The following is a 25,212-nucleotide window of genomic DNA, read 5'->3' on the forward strand; positions in this document are numbered from 1 at the left end:
AGGGATGATATCAGGGAGTTCGTGAGCAGATCCATATGTAAGACGTTGGAAGATATGATTTCTCGGGTTAGGGAAAGGGAAATTGATTTGGAGCAGATCCGGAAGAGGAATCCGGTTGAGGATTCAGGTAGCTGCGGGTTTGGGCAAAAGGCCCAAGGGATCGGATTCAAGATCGAGGGATTATCAAGACCGCAGTCGGTGCGGGAAGTGTGGCAGGGCGCACAGGGGCGCGTGCAGGAGTGGTAGCGGTAGTGAGTCTGGCTGCTTCAAGTACGGTCGGACTGGTCATTTTAGCAGGGATTGTACTGTTACCACCACAAAGGGATCCGACTATATATGATTTCACTGCAACCAGCGGGGCCACAAGAAGGCCCAGTGTCCCAGTTTGCTTTCGGCAGGATGGGTGATAGCACCTACCCCTACAACCTTGAGGATCACAGACGGCCGGCAGGGCCGTGCAGAGGCGCCTGCGATAGGAGGCAGGGCTTTTCAGATGGCTACCTTGGAGACGCGAGCAGCGCCGGACGTTGCAGATATGCAATTTCCGTTTTTAGTTCTTTTATTTGTGCATGATTATATTGTTATGGTTCTACATCATTATCGGTATGAGTACTTTATTTTTAGTGGTTGACTGTGATCGAGTTATATGCCATCTTCATACCTTGGATATTCGATTGGTAGTTAGGGGATGTGCACTGTTGGAGAAGGTTACAAAGGATGCAGTAATTGTAGCATGCTTGGGAGGGATTTGGTACGTCTCGCTAGTTCGGAGTCGCATAGTGTTAGAGATGGATTGGTTAGATCCCTAGCTATGGTAATCTTGGGTTCCTTAGCAGATTGATTATGGAATGGTAGCAAAGATCGGGATTTCTTTTGAGTATTGAGCAGCAAGGGGTAAGCAGGATCGAAGTGGGGGAGAATCCTCTGAGTGTGCCCAGTTAGGAGCACGCAGACCCAGAATGAGTACGTGACCTCCGAGAAGGAAAAGAAGTAGTTCAACGTTTGATGGATTGAGGATTCAGGGTTGGGAGTGTGAGAAACTCCCCATCAATTAGTGCGTGTGATGGTAATGGTTAGTACGTGGTTGGGAATTCAGGTTGTGGATCGCCCGTAGGACTCGAGGGAGTCGGAATAAGGATCTTGAGAGCTGATGGCACATGGGTGCCTTCGTATTAGCAGTCAATGGTAGGAAGTGATGTAAGACTACGGGGCAGCCGTAGCATTCACTAGCGGTCAGTGGTGGAAGTGTTGTAAGACGACGGGGCAGCCGTAGCATTCACTAGCAGTCAGCAATGGATGGTGATGTAAGACTACGGGTAAGTCGTAGCATTCCTTAGTAGCTTCGTTAGCGGAGTTGGGGCGAGGCCCTTATCTCCTAGTGATCAGGTAGGGATCAGGAATGGATAGTGGATGAGAATGATAGGGAGTTTGCCTGTATAGCCCTAACGAGGTGAGACCTTGGGAGAGGCCGCTCCAGGATATAGTTGGGTGAGACCCGTGGGCGAGGCCCGTATGAGATTAGCAGTGTAGGTGAGACCTAAGAGCAGGGTTGCTCAGTAGTATGGTTGGGTGAGACCTGTGGGCGAGGGCCGAGCGAGAGTGGTTAGACTAGTGGGACTAGAAGGTTAGAGGCAGGTGGGACCCGTGGGCGAGGCCCGTGAGTTTTAGCAGCACAGGTGGGACCTGGTAAGGACTTTAGTGTCGAGTTAGGGGATCGGGGATCCCACATTTGTAGTGCCTGAATGGCAGATTAGATTGAGCAGTTATAGGTGGTCGAAGTTTCTTCGAAAGTCGCTGGGAGCGACTAGGAGTTGTGTTTGGGCTTAGTGACCGGTAGGAGCCGGTAATCCAGATATTGATAGATTGGTAAGGACCAAAGTGGTCTCAGTTCATTCGGGAGGCAGACAAGGAATAGCAGCATTTTGCAGTCAGTAGCAGTGCGGGTATGCAGTGTATGGTGGAATTCAGTTAGTTGATCGAGAGGTGCTCCACACCAAGTTTCGATAGAGAGGAGTGTCAGTGGTTACTGACGGTGATGACCCATGCTGGTAGTAGCAGGGGTGATGGAGTTGGCGAAGCATAGGACCTTCACGGCGGCAGAGGAAATAGTTAGTTTTGGAGCGTTGCCTTGGGGAGGCAAGGAAATCGCGCGAGGTAAGAAAGGGTGAATCCCTATGGGATCAGTGCAGTATTCAGAAGGTACTAGAAGGATTGTCGGTTGAGTAAGTTGTGCTTTTAGGATGTTCAGGGTCAGGGTTGACCCAGGATTATTATCCGCAAGGGTTAGTGTTAGTCGGAATGACCGAGCGGAAGGCCAGCGAAGGTAGGCAGCGGATGTTGGAATAATTGGTGGGATATTGGAGGCAGATCGCAGGCGGTGGCCATAGCAAACTTCGAGGACGAAGTTTAGTTTAAGTGGGGGAGAGTTGTAACACCCAAAGTTCTGAAGGCCAAGAAAGGAAAGGAAACCTTAACTTTAAGGAGGGACTCGGCGAGTCCAAGGAGGAACTCGGCGAGTTCGAGCGGGATTCGGGCCGAGGAGTAAGTGACCGACTCGGCGAGTCGGCCAAGGAGACTCGGCGAGTCTGGTCTGTGCGAAGAAAACCCTAAATCCGGGACTTTGAGCGCTATTTCAGCTCCTTATCCTCTCCATTAAGGTTCCTTAGAGCCTTCCTCATTCAGAAAACAAACCCTAAGTCCCAATTATTGTGCATTCAAGCTTCCAAGCCATTTTTGGGTGATTTGAAGAAAGAAGAAAGAAGGGAATCAGTGAAGCTTCAAGTATTGGCTTTATATCTGGAGTTTGTGGAGCCTTTCTGAGCATTTGAAGGTATTAAGTCGTTTCGCTTCCTTTAAATCTATGTTGGTTGTGAGATTTGGGGCTTTTAAGCCATGGTTGGTCACCCATTTGAGTTAGAAGCCGGATCTGGAGTTGCTACTTCAGATCCAAGCGTGTTATGGACTAGAGAAGCACAAAGTATCAGCCCTTGAGTTGATTTTGGAGCCTTTTGGCCTAACCCTAGTTTATGGTGTATTTTACCTAGATCTCCATCTCTACACGTAAAGTTTGCAACTTTATGTGAGGAATAGGCATGGGAAGGGTGGATCTACAGTTTGGAGTCCATGCATGACTCAAAAGTCCTCTGCATGTATGTAGATCTGAATGGACTCGGCGAGTCATTCGAGTGGACTCGGCGAGTAGCATGAAGATGAGGAGGAACTCGACGAGTGGGATGAACAACTCATCGAGTCAGATGAAGTTGGGCATGAACTCGACGAGTTGGAAGAACAACTCGGCGAGTCTGTTCTTGGACTCGGCGAGTCAGGTCGCGAAACCCCAAACCCTTCGAGTTGAGACTCGATTCAGTGAGTTGAGTGGAGACTCGGTGAGTTGGACAGGTCAGGACTCGGAAATCGGTAGACTTGGAGAGTCATGGACTGAATCGATGATTCGAGTCGCGATTGGAAGGACTTTGAGCATATGAACTCGGCGAGTCAGTAGGTGGACTCAGCGAGTAGGGTTGACCTGGAAGGTTGACTTTGACCAGGACATTGACTTTGGCCAGAGCTGACTTGGGTGACTGTCGGGGGTCAGTTAGACTAAGTGTTGCATTGATAATGATAGCTCGGGGAACTAGTGGAGCAGGAGTTCAGGGAATTTCCGGTCAGCAGCTAGTGGGATCATCAGCGAGTTCAGCCAGTGCAGGTGAGTTTCCCTTTGTGTGAATAGGTCTACGGCCACAATGCCGGCCCATGAAGTTATGTGTAGAAGACCCAGGGGTTAGCCCTAGGCATAGTATGCTAGTATGATATTTAGGACGAGGTCCAATGTTAGCGGGCGAGTGCCCAAGGAATGGTTTATTGATAGTTTATACTTGTTGTCGGTGTGATACTTGTATGTGCCTGGTAGGGAGGTAAGTGTGGGTGAGGTCCCGTATCTCACCAATAGCAGGGTGTGGATGGTGTTCCACATCTCATTAGCAGAAGATCAGGGGCGAGGCCCAAGTTAGGAAATAGTGAGTGTGGGTTGGGCCCGTATCTCACTATCAGTAGGAGCATGGACGGGGTTCCATGACTCATCAGTTGAGACCGGTTGTTAGGACCGAAAGGTAGTCAGACACCCCAGATACGTCTGACAGTATGCGATATTATGTTTACATGCTAGCATGATCTATTATATGAGTTAGAGGCAGTAGGGGGAGATAGTCCCCCAGACTACCGGTTGATAGGGCCGAAGGGGCGGTCAGGCCCAGCCATGCTAGATAGATTATGTGATATATGTGTTATGTGGTAGTAGTAGGGGTGAAATAGTCCCCAACACCCGGTCGAGAGGACCGAAGGGGAGACCAGCACCCAGATATGCTAGTCAGTATCCGGTCGAGAGGACCGAAGGGGAGACCAGCACCCAGATATGCTAGTCAGTATTCGGTCGAGAGGACCGAAGGGGAGGTAAGCTCCCAGATATACTAGTCAGTATCCGGTCGAGAGGACCGAAGGGGTAGGTCGGGCACCCAGGTATGCCTGACAATATGTCTATGTTATGTGATTGTATGGTATGAGGTATGATGGGGGAACTCACTAAGCTTCGTGCTTACGGTTTTCAGTTTTGGTTTCAGGTACTTCTGGTAGCGGATGATGGAGCTCGGGATGATCGCATGGCACACACCATAGATTAGTCAGCCTGGGAATGTTTTACTCTGATAACGAACATGTGTTTTGGAAACTATTACTTTGATTATGCTTTGAATTGATGATTTTACTTTAAGTAATATTTTATTAAAAGAGATTTTTAGTCTTGAATTTCGGGACGTTACAGTTCCAATGTAAGGCAAAGCGAATAAGATGAATCAACTTAGGCAGAAAGATAAAAGTTTCTCAAATCTGAAAAGATGGGAGAGTACTTTAGTATCAGTTTTGTGATCATCTTAATGATTAAGAAACCATAGCACGATTATTTCTCTAAAGGAATCTTAGTGCATTCTTATGACTAAGAAGAGGAATCTTGAATTGTTGAAATGGTTAAATCAAGAAGATGAGTAATACTTCCTTCCAAAAAACAATTCTTAGAGTTATACTCTAAAATTGTAACTTGAGTGACATGTCTTAAAGAAGGTTTAAAACACTTGTCAAATGTAAGAGTAAAAGTATCCTACTCTTGTACATTTGAAATTGGTAAGTTGTGACGTTTTAGATAAAACAAAGACCAACTAAGGCTAATAGTGAGAAGTGTTTGTCTTGATTAGAATCTACACTATCTCTTGAATATTTGACAAAAGAGTCTTATTTGTCAAGAGGACAGTGGGAGTCTTAAAGGTCTTGAAAGTCTCAAGAACTAATCAAGAATAAAACCTGAAGTTCTTCACTAGCACACGACTTGAGGTTTTTAACCTATCGTGTTGACATATTCTGTGCCCATTCCAATTAAAGTTGGCTTTGCATATGAGTTCTTAGAGTTCTCAATTGGTTGCACAAAAACTTGGAAGCAATGGCAGACCCTTGAGCTGCCAGATGGCAAGAAATTAAGATTGAGTTCAGTCCATATGAGTTTGGATTTGTCATTATCCTTGTCTTGTGACTATGGTTTTGACAATTCACATGGATAAGAACACATACACCATTAAATCTAAGTGTCATAAGGTTTCTCTCTGATTCATGAAAATGATGGTGAGGAAACACTTTCACTAAGTAGATTTTAGTTAGATAGCAATTGTGATATTTTCATTCTCAAGTCGTTAGTGGAGCGTGTGTGGTTTACCGGCACACTAACCTGGACTTGTGAGAAATGGCAAAAAGGTCTAACCATTATGATTACGGCATCCCTCTTCATAATTGTTTAGACACAAAAGTGTGCTGTCTAAGGGAAGGTGTATGATTTTGATAAAGTTTTATCAAAACAATCTAGTATCAGAAATCTGAACTTTGGTAAGAAAGTCAACAAAGTATTGATTTCTAGAAGTCCAGCTAATTTCTGAGTACATGTCAAAGCTAGTGGGACCATAAGTGTTATGCTAATAATCACCATGTTAGTGGGAGCATGATAATTATGATGAAGTATTGCAAGTTAGCAATGTTAATTATAGAAAACAAAAGGTTTCAATTGTGAAAAAGTTGTTTTGCTATAATTAAGGGAGAGGAAATTATACTTCATCTCAAATATATAATCTTAGATCGTGAGGTTTTAATCATTTAGTCAAGGATATATATATATATATATATATATATATATATATATATATATATATATATATATATGAATTTCATGTTAGAATGGCTCAACATAAGGAAATTCTGTATATGGGTCCATTATTTGCGTTCTAAAATTCGATTATGATTACGGCATCCCTTTTCATAAACTGAATCGTGAGAACTTGGCAAATAGAAATGGAAATGTTATAGCAAAAGACTGGTTTAGTCTTTATGTGAGACATCATGAATCGTGTCTCATATGCTTCGGATATAGGATCGATTACATGTGCTATATTCATCCTTTCTAAAATTTTCCAAATGCCTGGGGCATTAAGAAAGGAAAAGGTCTAAACTGGATATGACTAAAATGATTAAGCAATTGTCAAGGACAATCTAAGGTTTACCAAAGATTGGTTGCTCAAGGAAAGTTGGAAGTATAGTGATAATTCTGGAAGGACCATATTGACATAATCTGTAAGGAGGCAACTCTTGTTCAGAAGTGATAGTCAAAATGGAATTTGGAAATGTTTCAAAGTTATAAATTTCAATTTGTGTAAGATTAAGGAAACTTAATGTAGGAAGGATGTTTCCAAGGAGCTGATCTCCTGTAATGATTGTTGCCAAGTCTTTATGAATTTGTGCATAATCATTACAAGAGGATCGATGCATATAAGTTTAGAATCTAACAGATTTCAGTAAATGGCATGAATTTGGAATTCTTGCATTTGCAGTAGGGATTTTGGAGTGTGAAAAGAAAATCATTGAAGTTATGTTCAATTGATCTAATTCACAAAGTAAAGATCATAGACAAACATAGTATGCATACTTGGTGTATGGCATGACTAGTGTTTAGAAAACATAGTGTACATGCTTGGAGCATGGGACAACTATTGTTTTAAATTCAAGAATAAAGTTGATAGCTGAAACAGTATATAATGAATAATGTGTAATCATATGGTGATAAATAAAAGGTGTTTTATTTATGTTCATAGGTTTTGATACCATATTGGATTCAATTATTCTTGTGTTTCATTTTGCATGTTTTGACTTCCAGGATAAACTAAGTTATCCCTCCAGAATGACTAAGTTATTCAAACCATCCACTGTCGGTCATATGTTGGAAGTAGATATGAATCAAGACTGTCATGGGTTGGCTTGTAGAGGTCTAAGATGTTGGACAAAGGGCTACAACACTCATGAGTGCTCATAAGTTCTGAGTATTAGATTCAACCCGTGCTCATTGGAATCACTTCATGGATTTTATCACGAGTGATCATGAGATGATAATATCTTATATTCTTCAAACCTAGAGATATGAGTTGTTACTATGAGTTGGTTGTACATTGATTGCACGAAAACGCATTCGGTAACTCGGTGTTATAAAACGTGCCTTTGTGTATGATTCAACAAGTAGTAGAACAAGCCATATGAGCCGAAGTTTATCCATTCCTTTTACCTTCGGGATAAAAGCGATATCTGTGGGCCCCTCGATGATTTGATGATGACAAATGGAAGTACTCGGCCGGGCCAGGACTGATTTGATTTGTTCAATTAGTCAGTCGTCATAAATCGGAAATCGGGAAACAACAAATGGACAGAGAGAATGATTATAATTGTAACACCGTAAATTTCAAGACAAAATTTTCATTTTAAATAATCATTTTATTCTTAGAACACTTGTTAAAAAAAATCTCATTCATAATCAAATTACAAAACATAGCTCCATTTTCACTTGCATAGAAAACCAGGATCCTCCAAAATATGACTCTTGCTCTGGTGTGTACAATCAAGCCGGTGTCGTACCGTAGTACTGAAAGAAACCTGAAAACAACATAGCACAAAACACTGTAAGCGCGAAGCTTAGTGAGTTCCCCAAAATACCACACACATAACACATATAAGCCACTCGAGGCTATAACTCTATGGGTCCGTGCACCCAAACTCTGTGAACCCTCAGGTTCTAACTCTGTGAACCTTCCGGTTCTAACTCTAGGAACCCTTCGGTTCCAACTCTGCAAACATGCACAGCATAAATCACATAGAAATAATGCAGTACAACACATAACATACATAGCATACAAATACTCTGTCACATAACTCTGGTTATCTACTCAAGGTAAAGTATAGTGAGAAGACTCACCTGGCAAGCAGAAAGCAGATATCTCCATACTCGGATCTCGAACTCGCCACCGCCTAACACGTAAGGCAAAACTCTCATGACTATAACTCTCGAGACTATAATCAATCCTCTCAATGCACCCTCTTAAGGGTAGAAGACTATTTTACCCCTCTCTTGGCCCAAAGGCCACATCGCTGACCAAACCCTAAAAGTCAACGGTCAACCCTTGGTCAAAATCAAAGTCCTCAGTCAAAGTCAACCCCTGACTGACTCTACTCGCCGAGTCAACTCTATGACTCGCCGAGTTTCTATAATCAGAACTTCACTCAATCCGCGACCTAACTCGCCGAGTCACTCCGAGACTCGCCGAGTCCAACAACTCTGAGTCCCCTTGCACACAACTCACCGAGTCATCCCTTGACTCACCGATTCTTGACTCAACCAGGGAATATCGGGACTCTTCGACAAGACTCGCCGAGTCCAAGAACAGACTCGCCGAGTCTAAGACTATCATCAACCTACTCGCCGAGTTGTTCATACAACTCGCCGAGTTCCAGGCCATCTTCATCCAACTCGCCGAGTTGTTCTTCCAACTCGCCGAGTTCCAGCTCATCTTCAAGCAACTCATCGAGTCCACTCATGTGACTCGCCGAGTACCACCGGTCTGAATCCACTCAGAAGCATTCCAGGCCATGCAAATGATCCAAAACATAGGTCTAGTCTCATACAACTCATCCATCACGTAAAGTGGCCAACTTTACGTGAATCCAAAGAGATCTAGGCCTTATTCACTTATAACTAGGGTTTGGGACATGCAAGCTTCACTAAACAGTCCAACACAGGGACTTTCATGCTCTCTGATTCTTCTCCATTTCAGATCTGAGGTAGCAACCTCAGATCTAACCTCTAGACTTCCAATTTCACCCATAGACTAGATCCCACAAACCCTAAAATGAAGAAACAACATACAATCAATCCAAGAACGAGATGTTACCTCCAATGGATGCCCCAACTGCAATGAAATTCGAATCCAAGCAAAGCCCCTTGCCCCAAGCCTTCAATCTCACAAGATTCCTTCAACAAACTCCTCCAATGCTCCAAATACACTCCAATCTTCTTCAATCACACTTTCTAGGGTTTCTGGACTTCAAAAGGGAATAAAGAGGCTGGGGGAAGGATATAATGTTCTTTAAATAGGGCTCAACCCCGAGAATTATGGCTTTCTCCACTCAGCGCCTACTCGCCGAGTCCATCTCATCGACTCGCCGAGTCGGCTACTTAACACGCGACCAAGCCGCGACTCTACTCGCCGAGTCCATCCATGGACTCGCCGAGTCGCTCTTTCCCAAATAACACTTTTAGCCCTTCAACTCTACTCTTGCTATTCCGGGATGTTACAATAATCCATGTCTTTGTCCATATGATATCTAGAATAGAGGAATATATGATCACTTATCTAATGGACAAGTCATTGACAAAGGTCAAAGATCATCGGCAAGGTCAGAGTTCGACGGAAGCTTTTGAGCGCTACGATTGCCAGTTGGTTCTTGAAGTCATATGCAATAATAGTTTTAGACTTATCCAAGTGGGAGACTGTTGGATTAATGTCTAAGTCCATAACTATAATTGGTAAGACTTGACCCGACCCGGCATGGTCCATTTGGGTTGCATGGCATCGGGATAATTGGATAGACAAAATGAGGAAAAAGGATACTAGTGATTTTATATTAATATATTATAAGTTCTAATATATTAATATATAATCATATTATTTAATTAGTTTAAATACATTTGATTTATTATCGCTATTGATGTCTTACTACCTTTCCATTTTTATGTTTTGAAGCAAAAGATGCCTCCATGAAAGAATCTGAAACATGTCAATGTAAATGAAGCACCGACACCACCTCTGCCACCACCTCCACGGTTTGACGCTGCTATGTTTCAGGCAGCAGTCACTGCAGCTGTGGCAGCTGCTATATCACATATAAATACAATTGGTGCCAACGGATGTGGGAGCGGTGCTCATCCCTCCAATCATGGTGAAATTCTTAGACACCCACGGGAGTGTACTTATAAGGACTTCACAAATGGAAAACCTAGAACCTTTAATGGAACAGGGGGAGTCATGGCTCTAACTCAATGGATTGAGAAAACCGAAGTTGTCTTTGAAATCTACTCATGCCCTGAAGGGAGCAAGGTGAAATTTGTTGCCTGCACCTTTTCTGACCGAGCTCTCACATTGTGGAACGGTCATGTTAATTCACTGACTCTTACAGCGGCTAACTCAATGGGCTAGGAGAATCTAAAATCGACAATGATGCAAGAGTACTGCCCGAGGGGTGAAGTACAAAAGCTCGAGCAAGAGCTTTGGGGCCTTACCATGAAAGGTACAGACATAACAACTTACACCAATAGGTTCAGTGATCTAGCGATCCTATGTCCTGGAATGGTTGCTTTGGAGAGCAAGAAAATAGGAAGGTATATCTGGGGACTATCACCTCAGATCCAAGGGAGCATGCTAGCTTCAAATCCTGTTACCTTCGATAGTGCCAAAAAATTGGCACATTCTCTAGTAGATCATGGAGTCCGTCGGGGCTTCATGACTATTGCTCCAGAACAACCCAAAATAAACAACAACAACAACAATAACAAAAATCCATGGAACAAAAGGAAGGGTCAATCTTCCCAAGAGCCTTCTAAGAAGCAACAGATAGTCGCAGTTCATGTTGCTACCACTCCTGATGTTGTTCCTGCTACTCCTGCACCAACAAAGCAGTATGATGGTAAATTACCGATATGCAAAAAGTGTAATTTCCATCACAATGGAAATGGCCATGAAATGTAATGTAGGAATTGCAACAGAAAAGGGTACACTGCCCAATTCTATTGGTCACCTCTGCAACTGATCACTCAAGTTCCTGGCGCTGAAGTAAGTTGGGCATGTTATGAATGCGGTGACACTGGACACTTCAAAAAGGATTGTCTAAAGGCAAGGAATGTCGGTGGAGTAGGAAGAATACTAGCTTTTGGTCACTTGACACTTCATACGCCCGCATTCTATTTGATAGTGGTGCAGAGAAAAGCTTTGTGAGCCATAAATTCGAACACCTACTTAAACAAAATTTTCAACCATTAAAAGATACCTTCACTGTAGAAATGGCCAACGGGAAAACCGAGTGCACTAACGATATATACATAGGATGTACCCTTACTCTAAATAACTTTTCCTTCCCAATCGAACTGATGTCGGTATCCATAAAAAGTTTCGACGTCATCATTGGTATGGATTGGTTAAGTCCTAATCGTGCCGACATCCTATGTTACGAGAAAGCTATTCGCCTTAACCTACCAAGTAACGAGATCCTTATCGTCTACGGCAACAAATTTGGCACGAACCTACAAATTATTTCCTGTATCAAGGCACAAAAGTATCTTTGCAAGGAGTATTGTGCTTTTCTAGCTCACATGGTAGACAAGAAACAAGAAGTGAAGGACTTCGAGAGCATTCCCAAAGTCTGTAATTTCCCCGAGATTTTCCCTGATGATCTTTCTGGAGTTCTGCATGAAAGACAAGTTGAATTCATAATTGACATAATACCGGGAAATACCCCTGTAGATAAGTCTCCATATCGCCTTGCACCATCAGAAATGTAGGAACTGTCAAGCCAATTGAATGTCTTGGATTAGTGTCTAAGTTCATAACTATTTTGGTATGTACTTGACCCGATGGTGCATGGTCCTTTTGGGTTGCCTTCACCAAAGCAACTTGATAGGAAGAATTATGGAGAGAGAGGATTAATTATGATTTATTAATATATTGTGAGAATAGTATATTAAAAGAGAAATCATATTGGTTAATTAATATTAGTCAAGAATTAATAAGAATTAAGTTTGTGGCTAAAAGACATTAATTAAACTTAAGGGACTAGAACTATCAATTGTGTGATAGTTGAATATTGGGCTAATGGACTCCATATTAGAGGGGTGGACGAATTCTATGGGGAAACCCATTAGAAATCGTCCTGGGCCTCTAAGGAGGGGGTCCATGGGTTTCTTAGGGCCTAAGCATCCAAATTAAGGTTTCCTTGTTAGATAACTCTAATAGCCTCAATATTTAAAGGACCCTTGAGACTCAAAAACGTGACCAACTCATTCTTTAGGGTTTCCACATGTTTTGGGAAGCCTCCTCCTTCCTCATTCTTTATCCTCTTGCTATTGGTGTTTGTGAGCCATTAGAGGAGTGACAATTGTGACTTTAAGCTTTCTAAAGTCATTGTAAGGAGGAATTGAGATTGTTATTGATACATAACAATCAAGGTAAGATCTAAACCCCATTCTCATGTTAATATGATTAATTGTATGCTAGAACTAGGGTTAAAGTCTTGGATGAATTGCATGTACAATAGAGAAACCTAGATCCAAGCATTAGGGTTTGCATGAGCACATAGGATGTTCTTATGGCTAAAACACATCAGTGGTATCCAGGGCCGGCCCATGGGCCTGGGCAAGCTGGGCGACCTCCCCGGGCCCCTAAATGCCATAGGGCCACCATTTTATGTCTTATATTAATTGTATAGTATTAGCCCATTAGGTTTAAGCTTATTGGACTCTGATTGCTGAAGCCCAGTATAACAATTGTTTCTTATCAACGCCAACCAAAAGTCCAAAAAGAAAGCGGGAGGAATTGCGGAATGGGGAACGACTGGCGTGCTGAGAGCGAGACTGCGAGAGATGCCGACTTCTAAGGCACAATTAATCTTCAACGATCGACTATGGAATCGAAACGTTTTCTCTGGATTGTAAGTTAAGCAACACTGCAACGGTCTCAATAATCAGGTTCTTATATTTCTTCTTCGATTTCAATTAAATGATTTGAATCGATCTGTTATTTCTTCCCCAATTCTGTCTTTTCTAATTTCCGATTCTGCGATTCAGTGCATCTTCTCCTTCGCTTCTTTCTTGGTAATCACGATTTCATTGGCCATCTATTTTTGATTTTGAAGTTCAATATGTGAGACTGTGACAGATTCACAGACCTGTGAACGAGTCCTCACAGACGAAGAGACGGAAGAGTAGAACTGTAGAAGACTGAGTCGACGAGTCATGAGTCGTCACAATTCAAAGTTTTCAACAGCAATCTCCAAACATTCATGCGGTCATGCCAAAAATCAAGCCCTAATGTTATCACAGTTCTAATTTCTAGCATTCAAATTTCTTATTTATCACAGAATTTTATCTGTAAGTTCTAATTTCTAGCATTCAAATTTCTTATTTATCTGTGATTTTCTAATTTTTTATGAATCTAATATTCATAATTTTATGTTATGTAGAATCTGAGGATTGAGAATCCAGGAATATAACCTTCAGATTGTGTGATTGTGAATCCTTTTAACAGTTTAACTCAAAAAATCTTGACTCTGTAAGTAGCCTTCTCAATTTGTTTTAGAGATAATTTATTATTCAATTGCCTAATTTCAGTTGTTTAATGTTACTATTTTTAATCTGATTTCTTTTTTTTTTTAACTTTAGAATTTTCCGTAACAACATCAGCAACTTACTACTTCCAGTTTCTTAGAGGTTATTTAAAAGCTCACAGCATCAACAGTTTACCAATTACCATCAAAGCATCACTGGCAGTCAACAGTAGGTACAAAGAACAAGAACTCTAATCTTTTATTATTTGTTATCTGTGTCATTGTGTGCTTGTTGATTGTTTGCATGATTGCCTCTTATCACTCTATTTAATATGCATCCTAGAAGTATATGTCTGGAAGTGAAAAACGAAAGAAAAAACAAAAAATTGAACAAGATAATGAAACTCAAAAAGGGTCTATGCACAGGTTTTTAAAAAAAAATAGTTATGCTGATGTACAAGTAAATGAACAAGATAATCTCACACATGAAACTATTTTTAATGAGCAAGATAATGTCTTGAATGAAAATGTTTCTCAAGAAAAAGTTTCAAATGAAAATGTTGATTTTGATGATGAAAAGATTAATAATGAAGATGTTAATGTCAATAATGAAAATGTTAACATTTCAAATGAGAATGAGAATGAAAATGTCATGAATGATAACAATGAACAATTTATTCCACCTTTAGATATATATGATCCTAGTAATTGGGATAATCTTGATAATAACTTAAGAGATATTTTGATTGAAAAATGGCCAATAAGAGAATCAAATTTTGTGTATCCTAAAGATAATCTATCTAGACATTTTTCTTATGCTTCTTATACTAGAAAGTTAAGTAATGGTGAAACGAGTGATCGAAAATGGTTAATTTACTCAAAAAAAGTTGATAAAGTGTTTTGTTTTTGTTGTAAATTGTTTAAACCTAATAATTATGTTAATAAAATTTCTTTAGCAAATGATGGATTTAATGATTGGAAACATCTATTTGATAGACTTAAAGAACATGAAAATAGTTCCCAACATCTTTTTTGTATGGATTCTTGGGATGAACTAATAGCAAGATTTGATAAGAATAAAACAATTGATAAAGATTTACAAAATACAGTTTTAACTGAAAAAGAACGTTGGAGGCAAGTTTTAAAAAGAATAATTGTTGTCATTAAATATTTGGCAAAATATAATTTGGCTTTTCGAGGTTGTAACGAAAAACTTTTTCAAGAATCTAATGGTAATTTTTTGGGAGCAATTCAAATGATGGCAGAATTTGATGTTATAATGCAAGAACATGTTAGACACATAGAAAATCATCAAACTCATCTTCATTATTTAGGACACAAAATTCAAAATGAAATTATTTCTATTTTAGCTAATAATGTTAGAAATTCTATAATTAATATTATAAAAGAATCAAAATATTTTTCTGTTATTCTTGATTGCACCCCCGATGTTAGCCATCAAGAACAAATGACTCTTGTTATTCGATGTGTGAACATGTCTAATAATAAAATAAAAGTTGAAGAATTTTTTTTAGAATTTTTAAAGGTAGAAAATACATCAGGTTTAGGACTTTTTAATGAGTTATTAAATGCAATTAAATCTTATGGTCTTAATATTGATGATATAAGAGGACAAGGTTAGGATAATGGTTCTAACATGAAAGGAAAACACCAAGGTGTTCAAAAATGATTACTTGAAATTAATCCAAAAGCATTGTTTATGTCATGTGCTTGTCATAGTCTTAACCTCACGATTAGTGATATGGCTCATTCTTGTGCCAAAGCGATTTCTTTTTTTGGAGTTTTGCAACGCATTTTTGTATTATTTTCAAGTTCAACCAAAAGATGGTCAATATTACTTGATAAAATCTCTAACTTAACGGTAAAATCTTTATCTAATACACGTTGGGAGAGTAGAATAAAAAGTGTCAAAGCCATTAGGTTTCAAGCTCCTCATATAAGGGATGCCTTGATAGAATTAAGTTCATCATGTGATGATGCAAAGTCTAAAAGTGAAGCTGAAAGTTTAGTTAATGCTATTGAAAGTTATGATTTTTTTACATGGTATGGTAATTTGGTATGATATTTTATTTGCTATAAATAAAGTTAGTAAAAAAATGCAAACCAAAACTATATGTATTGATGCCACAATTGATCTATTAAAAAATATGATAACATTTTTTAAAAATTATAGAAATGAAGGTTATGCCATTAGTATTGATAATGCTAAGGCCATTGCATCGGATATGGAAGTTGAACCTATATTCCCAAAAAAACGCCAAATTACTAGAAAAAAACAATTTGATGAAATTAATTGTGAAGATGAATTACTATCACCCGAAGAATCATTTAGAATCGAGTATTTTATATATATTGTTGATGTGGCAATTGCATCATTAGAGGGTAGATTTGAGCAATTAACAAACTTTGAAAACATTTTTGGATTTTTATATGATTCAAAAAGGTTAAAGTCATTGGATGATATTGAACTTAAAAAAAGTTGTGTTGTTTGTGTAAATAAGTTTACTCATAATAACTTATGTGATGTGGATTTAAATGAATTTTTGACGGAACTTAAAGTATTACAAAAAACTTTGCCAAATGTTGTTATGTCATCGGTTGAAATTTTAGAGTTTGTCAAAGGTAAAGATTGTTATCCAAATGTTTGTATTGCATATAGAATCTTATTAACCATACCAGTTACTATAGCATCAACAGAAAGAAATTTTTCAAAACTAAAATTATTAAAAAATTATTTGAGATCATCAATGTCACAAGAAAGATTAAATGGTTTGGCTATGTTATGCATTGAAAAAGATTTGTTGGATAATATTGAACTTGATTCTATAATTGATGACTTTGCATCTAAAAAAGCTCGTAAATGTAAATTTCTTTAGTTTTTCTTTGATATGTTTATGTATTTTGATTTAGAGCATGTTTTGGCTTTTTTATTTTATTGTTTTGTATTAATAGTTGCTAGGTTGTTTGGCTTACAGGGCCTGTCCCGAAGTCTTTTTTTCCATAGGTGGGGAGTCCCCAGCCTTCAATTGTATTATTTTTTATAATTAATAAAATTTTTGGAGGTGCCGCCCTCTTTTTTTTATAAAAAAAAAAAACATTATGAGGGCCCCGATTTTATTTTGGCCCTGGGCCCCAAATTGTCTAGGACCGGCCCTGGTGGTATCAGAGCCTTGATTGGTTTCTGTTGTATGTGATGTTATGTTGAATTATTAACTGAAAATCGAATTTTGGCCTTCTGTTCGAACTGAATCGACGAGTCACTACATGGACTCGGCGAGTCTGCCCTACTCGGCGAGTTCCAATGTGTGACTCGGCGATTCGGAGCGTCAGACAGAGGGAATTTCGGATTTTATTGTTGTTTTGCTTAAGGATAATTACCATATTCGTTTTAAACTTATAAAATACGTTTTTTAATGTTTCTAAAAGATTATCCTTGCCAAAACACAAGATAATTACCAATTGATTAGATAATAACTTCCTTATATGATTAAAGATTGATTATTTGTATTAATTGGGTAACTTATCTTGCAAGAAATTGAAATTAGGTCAAATATAGATAATGACAAAATTAATTGTTTAATTTATATTATTTGTTATTTGATCCTTGTGTTGTGAAAAAGTTTCATTTGTGCCCATGTAGGTTTTATAGTTTAAATTTGAACATAAAAGTTTTTTGATTTGAAATTTAAATAAGTTAAACCCTAATGTTTTGAAATGTTTCAAAACTTGCCCTCAAGTTTTGGAATTTAAAAGTTGATTAATAGTTTAATTTAGAAATGTTAAATTCTAAAACCCTAGTATTGTTTTGAAAAGTTCAAATCACACCCTTATGGTTTTATTAATTAATTATAGTGTATAATTAAGAGAGATTTAATAAATCCATAAAAGTTTAGGTTCACATTTAGTTAAATTAAAAGTATAATTTATTAAAATTAGACCGCCTAGTATTTTAAAAGTGTAAAATACACCCTATACTATATATAACATTAAAACTCTAACATTATATATATGTATGAGTAAAAGTCGGTCTTACCGTTAGTAGGCCTCATTCACGAAGCTGGTCTATAAGGGGTGTTTAAGGAAATTGCCTATAAAATAGCGAATATATGGGTATCCACTCTTACCCACCACACTCTTGACTAGTGGAGGGTCGTTAGCCGAACGGGTAGGATAGGACAGAAACCTTCCATTATAAGTATAATGAAGTACAGAACTAACTAAATGCTTTCATAAAATTCCCAATCTTAGTTACTTTAGGCAAAAGTGAATTGATGCAATTCCATGAAATTACACTTTGTACCCTTGTGAAGACATTAGTGGAGCGTGTGTGGTTAACCGGCACACTAAATGGTTCTAAGCAAAGGTAGCAAAGGGTGACTCAATGTTTGTCATAGTTCGGTGGAGCGTGTGTGGTTAACCGGCACATCGAATAGGTAATTGTAACATGTGGGGGCACCATGTAAGTTTGCATGGTTATTCACACCCGCTTTATGATCCTCGGTATCCCAGTCACAAACTAGAAGGGCATATCGAGATTTAAATATGTCATTGAAACGTTCAATGAATCTCAAAAGATCTAGGAATTTTCAATAGATTTAAAACTTAATTTTTTTTTTTTTTGTTTTTCATGGTGGAAATTGGTAAATCGTCATTTACATACCTTCAAATATTTTGCAACTAGATTACGGCATCCCTTTTCTAGGTTGTAGTGTATTGTGTTGGATCCTAGCCTCGATGTTTCATTTGGGTGTCACATCGAGGATTCTAATCAACTAATTTGAATTTGTTTTCTCCCGTTTTGTAGATGTCAAAATATGACAACTATGGTATTCCCAAATCCCGTGGAACAAGCCTTCCACATGAAGATGATATTCCACGATTCAATCGAGGAACAAGAGATCATGCTTCACTTCCTCCACCTCCTCTAACTATTCTCCCTAACCCACAAGTTCAAAGGCTTGAAAAGTTCAAGCTCACTCAAGCCTTTTTGGCAAGTAAACATGAAGAAGGAAAGTCAATGTGTGCACACATCCTAAAGATGAAGTCACACATTGATAGGTTAAGAATGTTGGGATCTGTTGTCTGTGAGGAGCTGACTGTTGATTGGGTTCTTCAGTCACTTCCTAACTTATATAGTGAGTTCGTAAGAGAGTTCTATATGATGAACCACGACGTAACCCTCATTGATCTCACCTATATGCTTATTGCTGCTGAATCATCAATGATTTGGCGCACTGGAAAAGCAAAGTTGATTGGTGGATCGGCCTTCTAGACCCTTATGAGTATAGGCAATGGCAACGAAAGGCATGCCATGATCGAAAAGTTTGATCATAAGAGAAAGGCAAAGTCAGAAGTAGTTCCGAGTGTTGTTCCAAAAGAGTCAATTTGCTTTTATTGCCAAGAGAAGGGACATTGGAGACGAAGCTGACCTATTTACCTAAGAGATCTAAGAGATGGGAGAGTCAAAACGTATGGCTCTGCTTTAGGTAAAATCCATTAACTAACTCTTCTAAGTTCCTATTCTAGATTCTTAATACATGATGCGATAAGATTACATTTGATGTTTTGTAGGATCGAAGAAAGGAAAGGAAGCTTAAGGGAAGAAGTGAGCAGAATCTAATCGTGAAGAAACGGATTTCGATCGCATTGCTTAAAGATTGGATTCTTGAGCTACTACTTAGAGTTAGAATAGATGGCTAAGAAACATGTATTAACATAGTTTTTCAATGAATTGCATTGTAAGGACAAATTTTTCCGCAATAAAATAAAATTTGATTTTATTTATTTATTTATCCTTACAATGGCGTGTATGAAAATTGATGTTTGAATGTTTCTGTCATTAGCAATAATGGATTTGATTCTTAATTATGTTGTTTGTGAAAAATGTCGAGAATTTACCAAATAGGAGAGTTTCTCATCGCCCAAGTTTCAAGTGGATAGAAACTTGGAATCATGCAACTTGGTTGCACGATGAATGAGAAAGTTCATATTTGGAAATTAGACTAGTTCATTGACAAAGTGTCAAGTGAAGGACTAAGAGATCTAGTACACAAAGTTGTGTGTTAATCAAGTCCGCCACAAGGGTGACAAAGATATTCGTCATGATTCACTAAAGGTTTAGTAAATATGATTATACTTATAAGATTAAGTGTAATTCTGAATTGATTGAAAGAGTTTAAATCAATAGTAGAACGAATAAGAAGAATCAAGTAGGCAGAAAGATGAAAGTTTCTCTATTGTAAGAAGAAGGGAGAGTACCTTTTATTATGTTCTATGATAAGTCTTAATGATTAAGAACCATATCTCAATTGATCCTCTAAGTGAGTCTTAGTACAATTGTATGTCTGAGAAAATGAATCAAGAATTGAAGAAATGGTTAAATCAAGAAGTCAATCATACTTCGTTCCAAAACAAGTCTTAAAGTTAAGATTGTGATATTTAGTGACAAGTCTAAAGAAGGTTTATAACATTCATCAAATGTAGAATTTGGAAAAAGGTTTTCTTATTCATGCACATTTGGAATTGGTTGGTTGTGATGTCTTGGATAAGACAAAGACCAACTAGGACCAATTTGTGATATGTTTTGTCTTGATAAAACTGCACTAACTCTTGAATATTCGTTTGTCATGAAATGTTTCTTGATAAAAGAATCTTATATGTCAAGGAGTCAGTGTGAGTCTTATTAGTCTTGAAAGGTTTCAAGAACAAATCAAGAATAAACCTTATCGATCATCACTAGCACACGAGTTGAGGTTTACAACCTATCGTGTTGACACTATCTTGTTTTTGTGCGGTTCCAATTGAGTTAACTATGCATGTGAGTTCTATGAGTTCTCATTTGAATGCATAAAAGGCAAGGACCTTGATCAATGAAAAGTACATTGATAGGAAAGGTTGAGCTGCTTAACTACTTGGAAGACATTGTGGGCACTCGTGTTACCATAAGGCAAGAAATCATGATTAAGAAAGTTCGGTCCATAAGAGTTTGGATTTGTCCCAAACTTTAGTTTTGGGCAGATTCGCATGGATAGGAACACATACACCATAAAATCTAAGTGTCATAAGATTCCCTCCTTCATGAAAATGACTGTGAGGAAATGCTTTCACTAAGAGAGATTTTAAGAAGATAGTGATTGTGAAAATTGGATTCTCAAATCCGATTATGGTTACGGTATCCCTTTCCATGATTCGAATTGTGAGATTTGGCAATTAGTCTGAATTGTTTAGACACACATATGAGCTATCTAAGGCAAAGGTGTATAAGTTTAAGAAGCTTATATAAAGGATTACATGTCAAAGCTAGTGGAAGCATAAGTATTATGCTTATATGATAATAATCATCATGATAGTGGGAGCATAAATGTTGTGCTTGTATGATTATTAAGGCAAGTATTGCAAGTTAGCAATATTAATTGTAGAAAACAAGAGTTATACCTTGCAAAGTCGTAAGGGTTGAATAGTTGTTTTGTTATAGTTAAGGGAGAGAATATTATGCTTCATTTCAAATCTAAAGGCTTAGGTTGTGGAATGTTAATAATATTAGTCAAGGATACATAATGCATTCTCAAATTTCGATTATGATTATGGCATCCCTCTTCATAGTTCGAATTGTGAGAACGTGACACATTAAATATTATGGCAGAAGATTGGTAAAGTATCGTATCTTTATGTAAGACATTATGCATCGTGTCCCATACGCTTCGGGTAAAGGATCGATTGCAAATGCTATAATATTTGACCATCCTAAAAATTTTCCAAATGTCTAGCACATTTAGAGGGAAAAAGGACAAGAATCGGTTTTGACTAAGATAATTAAACAACTATCAAAGGAAGATCCAAAGTTCGCCGAGGATTGGTCGCTTGTGAGTAGTTGGAAGTATAGTATTGGATGGACCATATCGACATTATTATGAATAGATAAGATTCTATTAAGAATGAGTTGTCATATGGAAAATATGGAAATGGTTCCATATTGGGAGTTGGATATTGAGAGTCTATGTCTAGATTAGAAATTTTATGCAAAAGGATGTTCAAAGGAATGTACTTTGAGTAAGTGACATCATGTCTATGGAATTGTATTGTAACAATCTCAAATAGAGGACTTTGTAATTTCATTGGCAATAGTCATTGTACTATGACATTGTGAAAGGATCATTGCATAAAATGTTAGAATCTAGCATATTCTATAAGTGGCAAGAATTTGATATTCTTTCATTTGTGAAACGGATTAGGAGTTGTGAAATGAGTATGATAGGAAATGTGTTCATTTGATCTATTTCACAAAGTAAGAACCGTAGGTAAACATTGTGTACATGCTAAGAGAATGGGACAAGTGTAGTAATAATTCAAGTAAGAAGTTGATTACCCGAAACGGCAAATAATGAGTAATCAATATGGTGATAGATAAAAGGTGTTTTATTTATACTCAAAAGTTTGGGGCCATATGGGATTAGTATTATTCTTGTGTTTCGCTTTACATGTTTTGACTTCCTGAATAATTTAATTGGTTCAGAACAGTCAAATTATTCGAATGGACCACAGTCGTTCATATGTTAGAAGTAGGTATGAATGAAGACTGCCGTGAATTGGTGTGTGGATTGTCTAAAGTGTATTAGACATAAGCAATTGTTTGCTACAACGTTCATGAGTGCTTATGAATATGATTTGAGCATTGGATTAAACCCACGCTCACTTGGATCACTTCATGAATTATATCACGAATGATTGGTGAGACGATAACATCTTATATTCTTGAAACCGAGATGTGTGAGTTGTATCTTGTGAGTCGGTCACACATTGATAATATGTAAACGCACCAGTAACTTGGTGTTATAAAACATATTGTTGTGTGTAATTCGGCAAGTGAGTGCAAGCGAGCATTGAGTCAAAGTTTATCCGTTCCTTTTATCCAAAGTAGGATAAAAGCGATATCTTTGGGCCCCTCGATGATTTAGTGATGACACCTAAGCGCTTGGCCAAGTCGGGACTAATTTGATGTGTTCAATTATAGTCTGTTGTCAGTCGTCATAAATCGGAAGTCAGGAAATAGTATAGAGAGAATGATTAAGTTCATGTCTCATATCTATACGATATCTAGAATGGAGGAATATATGATCCCTTATCTAAAGGACATGCATATCTGATAAGATCAGAGTTAACAGTGGCTTTGGAAAGCTACGATTGCAGATCAGGATCTGAAGTCATACACAGAATAGTTATTAGACTTATCCAAGTGGGAGACTGTTGGATTAGTGTCTAAGTTCATAACTATTTTGGTATGTACTTGACCCGATGGTGCATGGTCCTTTTGGGTTGCCTTCACCAAAGCAACTTGATAGGATGAATTATGGAGAGAGAGGATTAATTATGATTTATTAATATATTATGAGAATAATATATTAAAGGAGAAATCATATTGGTTAATTAATATTAGTGAAGAATTAATAAGAATTAAGTTTGTGGCTAAAAGACATTAATTAAACTTAAGGGACTAGAACTGTCAATTGTGTGATAGTTGAATATTGGGCTAATGGATTCCATATTAGAGGGGTGGACGAATTCTATGGGAAAACCCATTAGAAATCATCCTAGGCCTCTAAGGAGGGAGTCTATGGGTTGCTTAGGGCCTAAGCATCCAAATTAGGGTTTCCTTGTTAGATAACCCTAATAGCCTCACTATTTAAAGGACCCTTGAGACTCAAAAACGTGGCCAAATCATTCTTTAGGGTTTCCACACGTTTTGGGCAGCCTCCTCCTTCCTCATTCTTCATCCTCTTGCTCTTGGTGTTTGTGAGCCATTCGAGGAGTGACAATTGTGACTCTAAGCTTTCTAAAGTCATTGTAAGGAGGAATTGAGATTGTTATTGATACATAACAATCAAGGTAAGATCTAAACCCCATTCTCATGTTAATATGATTAATTGTATGCTAGAACTATGGTTAAAGTCTTGGATGAATTGCATGTACAATAGAGAAACCTAGATCCAAGCATTAGGGTTTGCATGAGCACATAGGATGTTCTTATGGCTAAAACCCATCAGAATGAACTTCTCAGCAAGGGCCTCATAAGACCAAGCTTCTCACCTTGGGGAGCACTGGTGTTGTTCGTAAAAAAGAAGGATTGATCGTTTCCCATGTGTATAGACTACATGGAATTGAATAAACTCACAATCAAAAATCGATACCCTTTGCTTCGAATCGATAACCATTTTGATCAACTTCAAGGAGCAAGTTTCTTCTCCAAGATTGACCTGAGATCAGGACACAATCAGCTGTGAGTCCAGGAGGCTGATATTCCAAAGACTGCTTTTAGAACTCGCTATAGTCACTATGAGTTTGTAGTGATGACCTTTAGTCTAACGAATGTACCTGCAGTATTCATGGACCTGATGAATCTTGTGTGTCGACCTTACTTAGACAAGTTTGTTATCGTTTTCATTGACGATATACTAGTTTATTCCTGAAGTAAGGAAGAACACAGTCAACACTTATGACAAGTCTTGGAAACTTTAAGGGCGGAGAAATTGTATGTGAAGTTCTCAAAATGTGAATTCTGGATTCGAAGGGTGGAATTCCTAGGTCATGTAGTCAGCAAGGAAGGGATACATGTTGATCCTTCCAAGATCAAAGCTATCGAAAGTTGGGCGACCCCACGAACCCCAACAGAGATTCGTCCATTTCTAGGTCTCGCTAACTACTACAGGAAATTCAATCAAAACTTTTCAAAGATTGCAAAGCCACTCACCACCTTGACCCAGAAAGGTGTAATCTTCAGCTGGGAGGAGAAACAAGCAATTGCTTTCCAAACTCTAAAGCAAGCCCTTTGTAGCGCACCGATCTTGTCCCTCCCATAAGGGACGGAAGATTTTGTAATTTACTGCGATGTGTCCAAGCAAGGGCTAGGTTGTGTTCTTATGCAGCGAGGAAAGGTTATATCCTATGCCTCAAGACAGATTAAGAATCACGAGGTCAACTATACCACACACGATCTCGAACTGGGAGAAATGGTTTTTGCTCTGAAGATCTGGATGCATTACCTGTATGGTACAAAATGCACAGTCTTTACTTATCACAAAAGCCTCCAGCACATCTTTGATCAGAAAGACCTGAATATGAGACAACGATGTTGGGTGGAGCTACTAAACGATTACGAATGCGAAATTCGTTATCATCTTAGTAAAGCCAATGTAGTAGCTGACTCCCTTAGCAGAAAAGAATACTCGAGACGTTGAGTAAAGTCGTTGACCATGACTACCCATTCATACCTATCCACACAGATCAAAGAGGCTCAACTTGAGGCCTTGAAACCCGAAAATATGGCTGGGGAATCTTTAAGAGGAATGGAAAAGAACTTAGAAATCAAAGGTGATGGAGCCCGATATCTCATGAGCCAGATCTGGAAACCAAAGTTGGTGGTTACAGAGAGGTTGTTATGAATGAAGCGCACAAGACAAAATACTCCATTCACCC

At 38.4% G+C, this 25,212-nt stretch overlaps 1 protein-coding gene across 1 annotated transcript; it reads left to right on the top strand.

The window, feature by feature from the left end:
- The first annotated feature begins 11,551 nt into the window (after positions 1–11,551).
- LOC145095194 (uncharacterized) lies at positions 11,552–11,962 on the top strand. The gene has a single exon (XM_079033117.1). It carries the CDS (start codon positions 11,552–11,554, stop codon positions 11,960–11,962), a length of 411 nt encoding a protein of 136 aa, XP_078889243.1.
- Positions 11,963–25,212: the final 13,250 nt, after the last annotated feature.

Source organism: Lactuca serriola, chromosome 3, assembly GCF_051521515.1.
Source record: "Lactuca serriola cultivar US96UC23 chromosome 3, Lser_US96UC23_V15, whole genome shotgun sequence".
Lineage (NCBI taxonomy): Eukaryota > Viridiplantae > Streptophyta > Magnoliopsida > Asterales > Asteraceae > Lactuca > Lactuca serriola.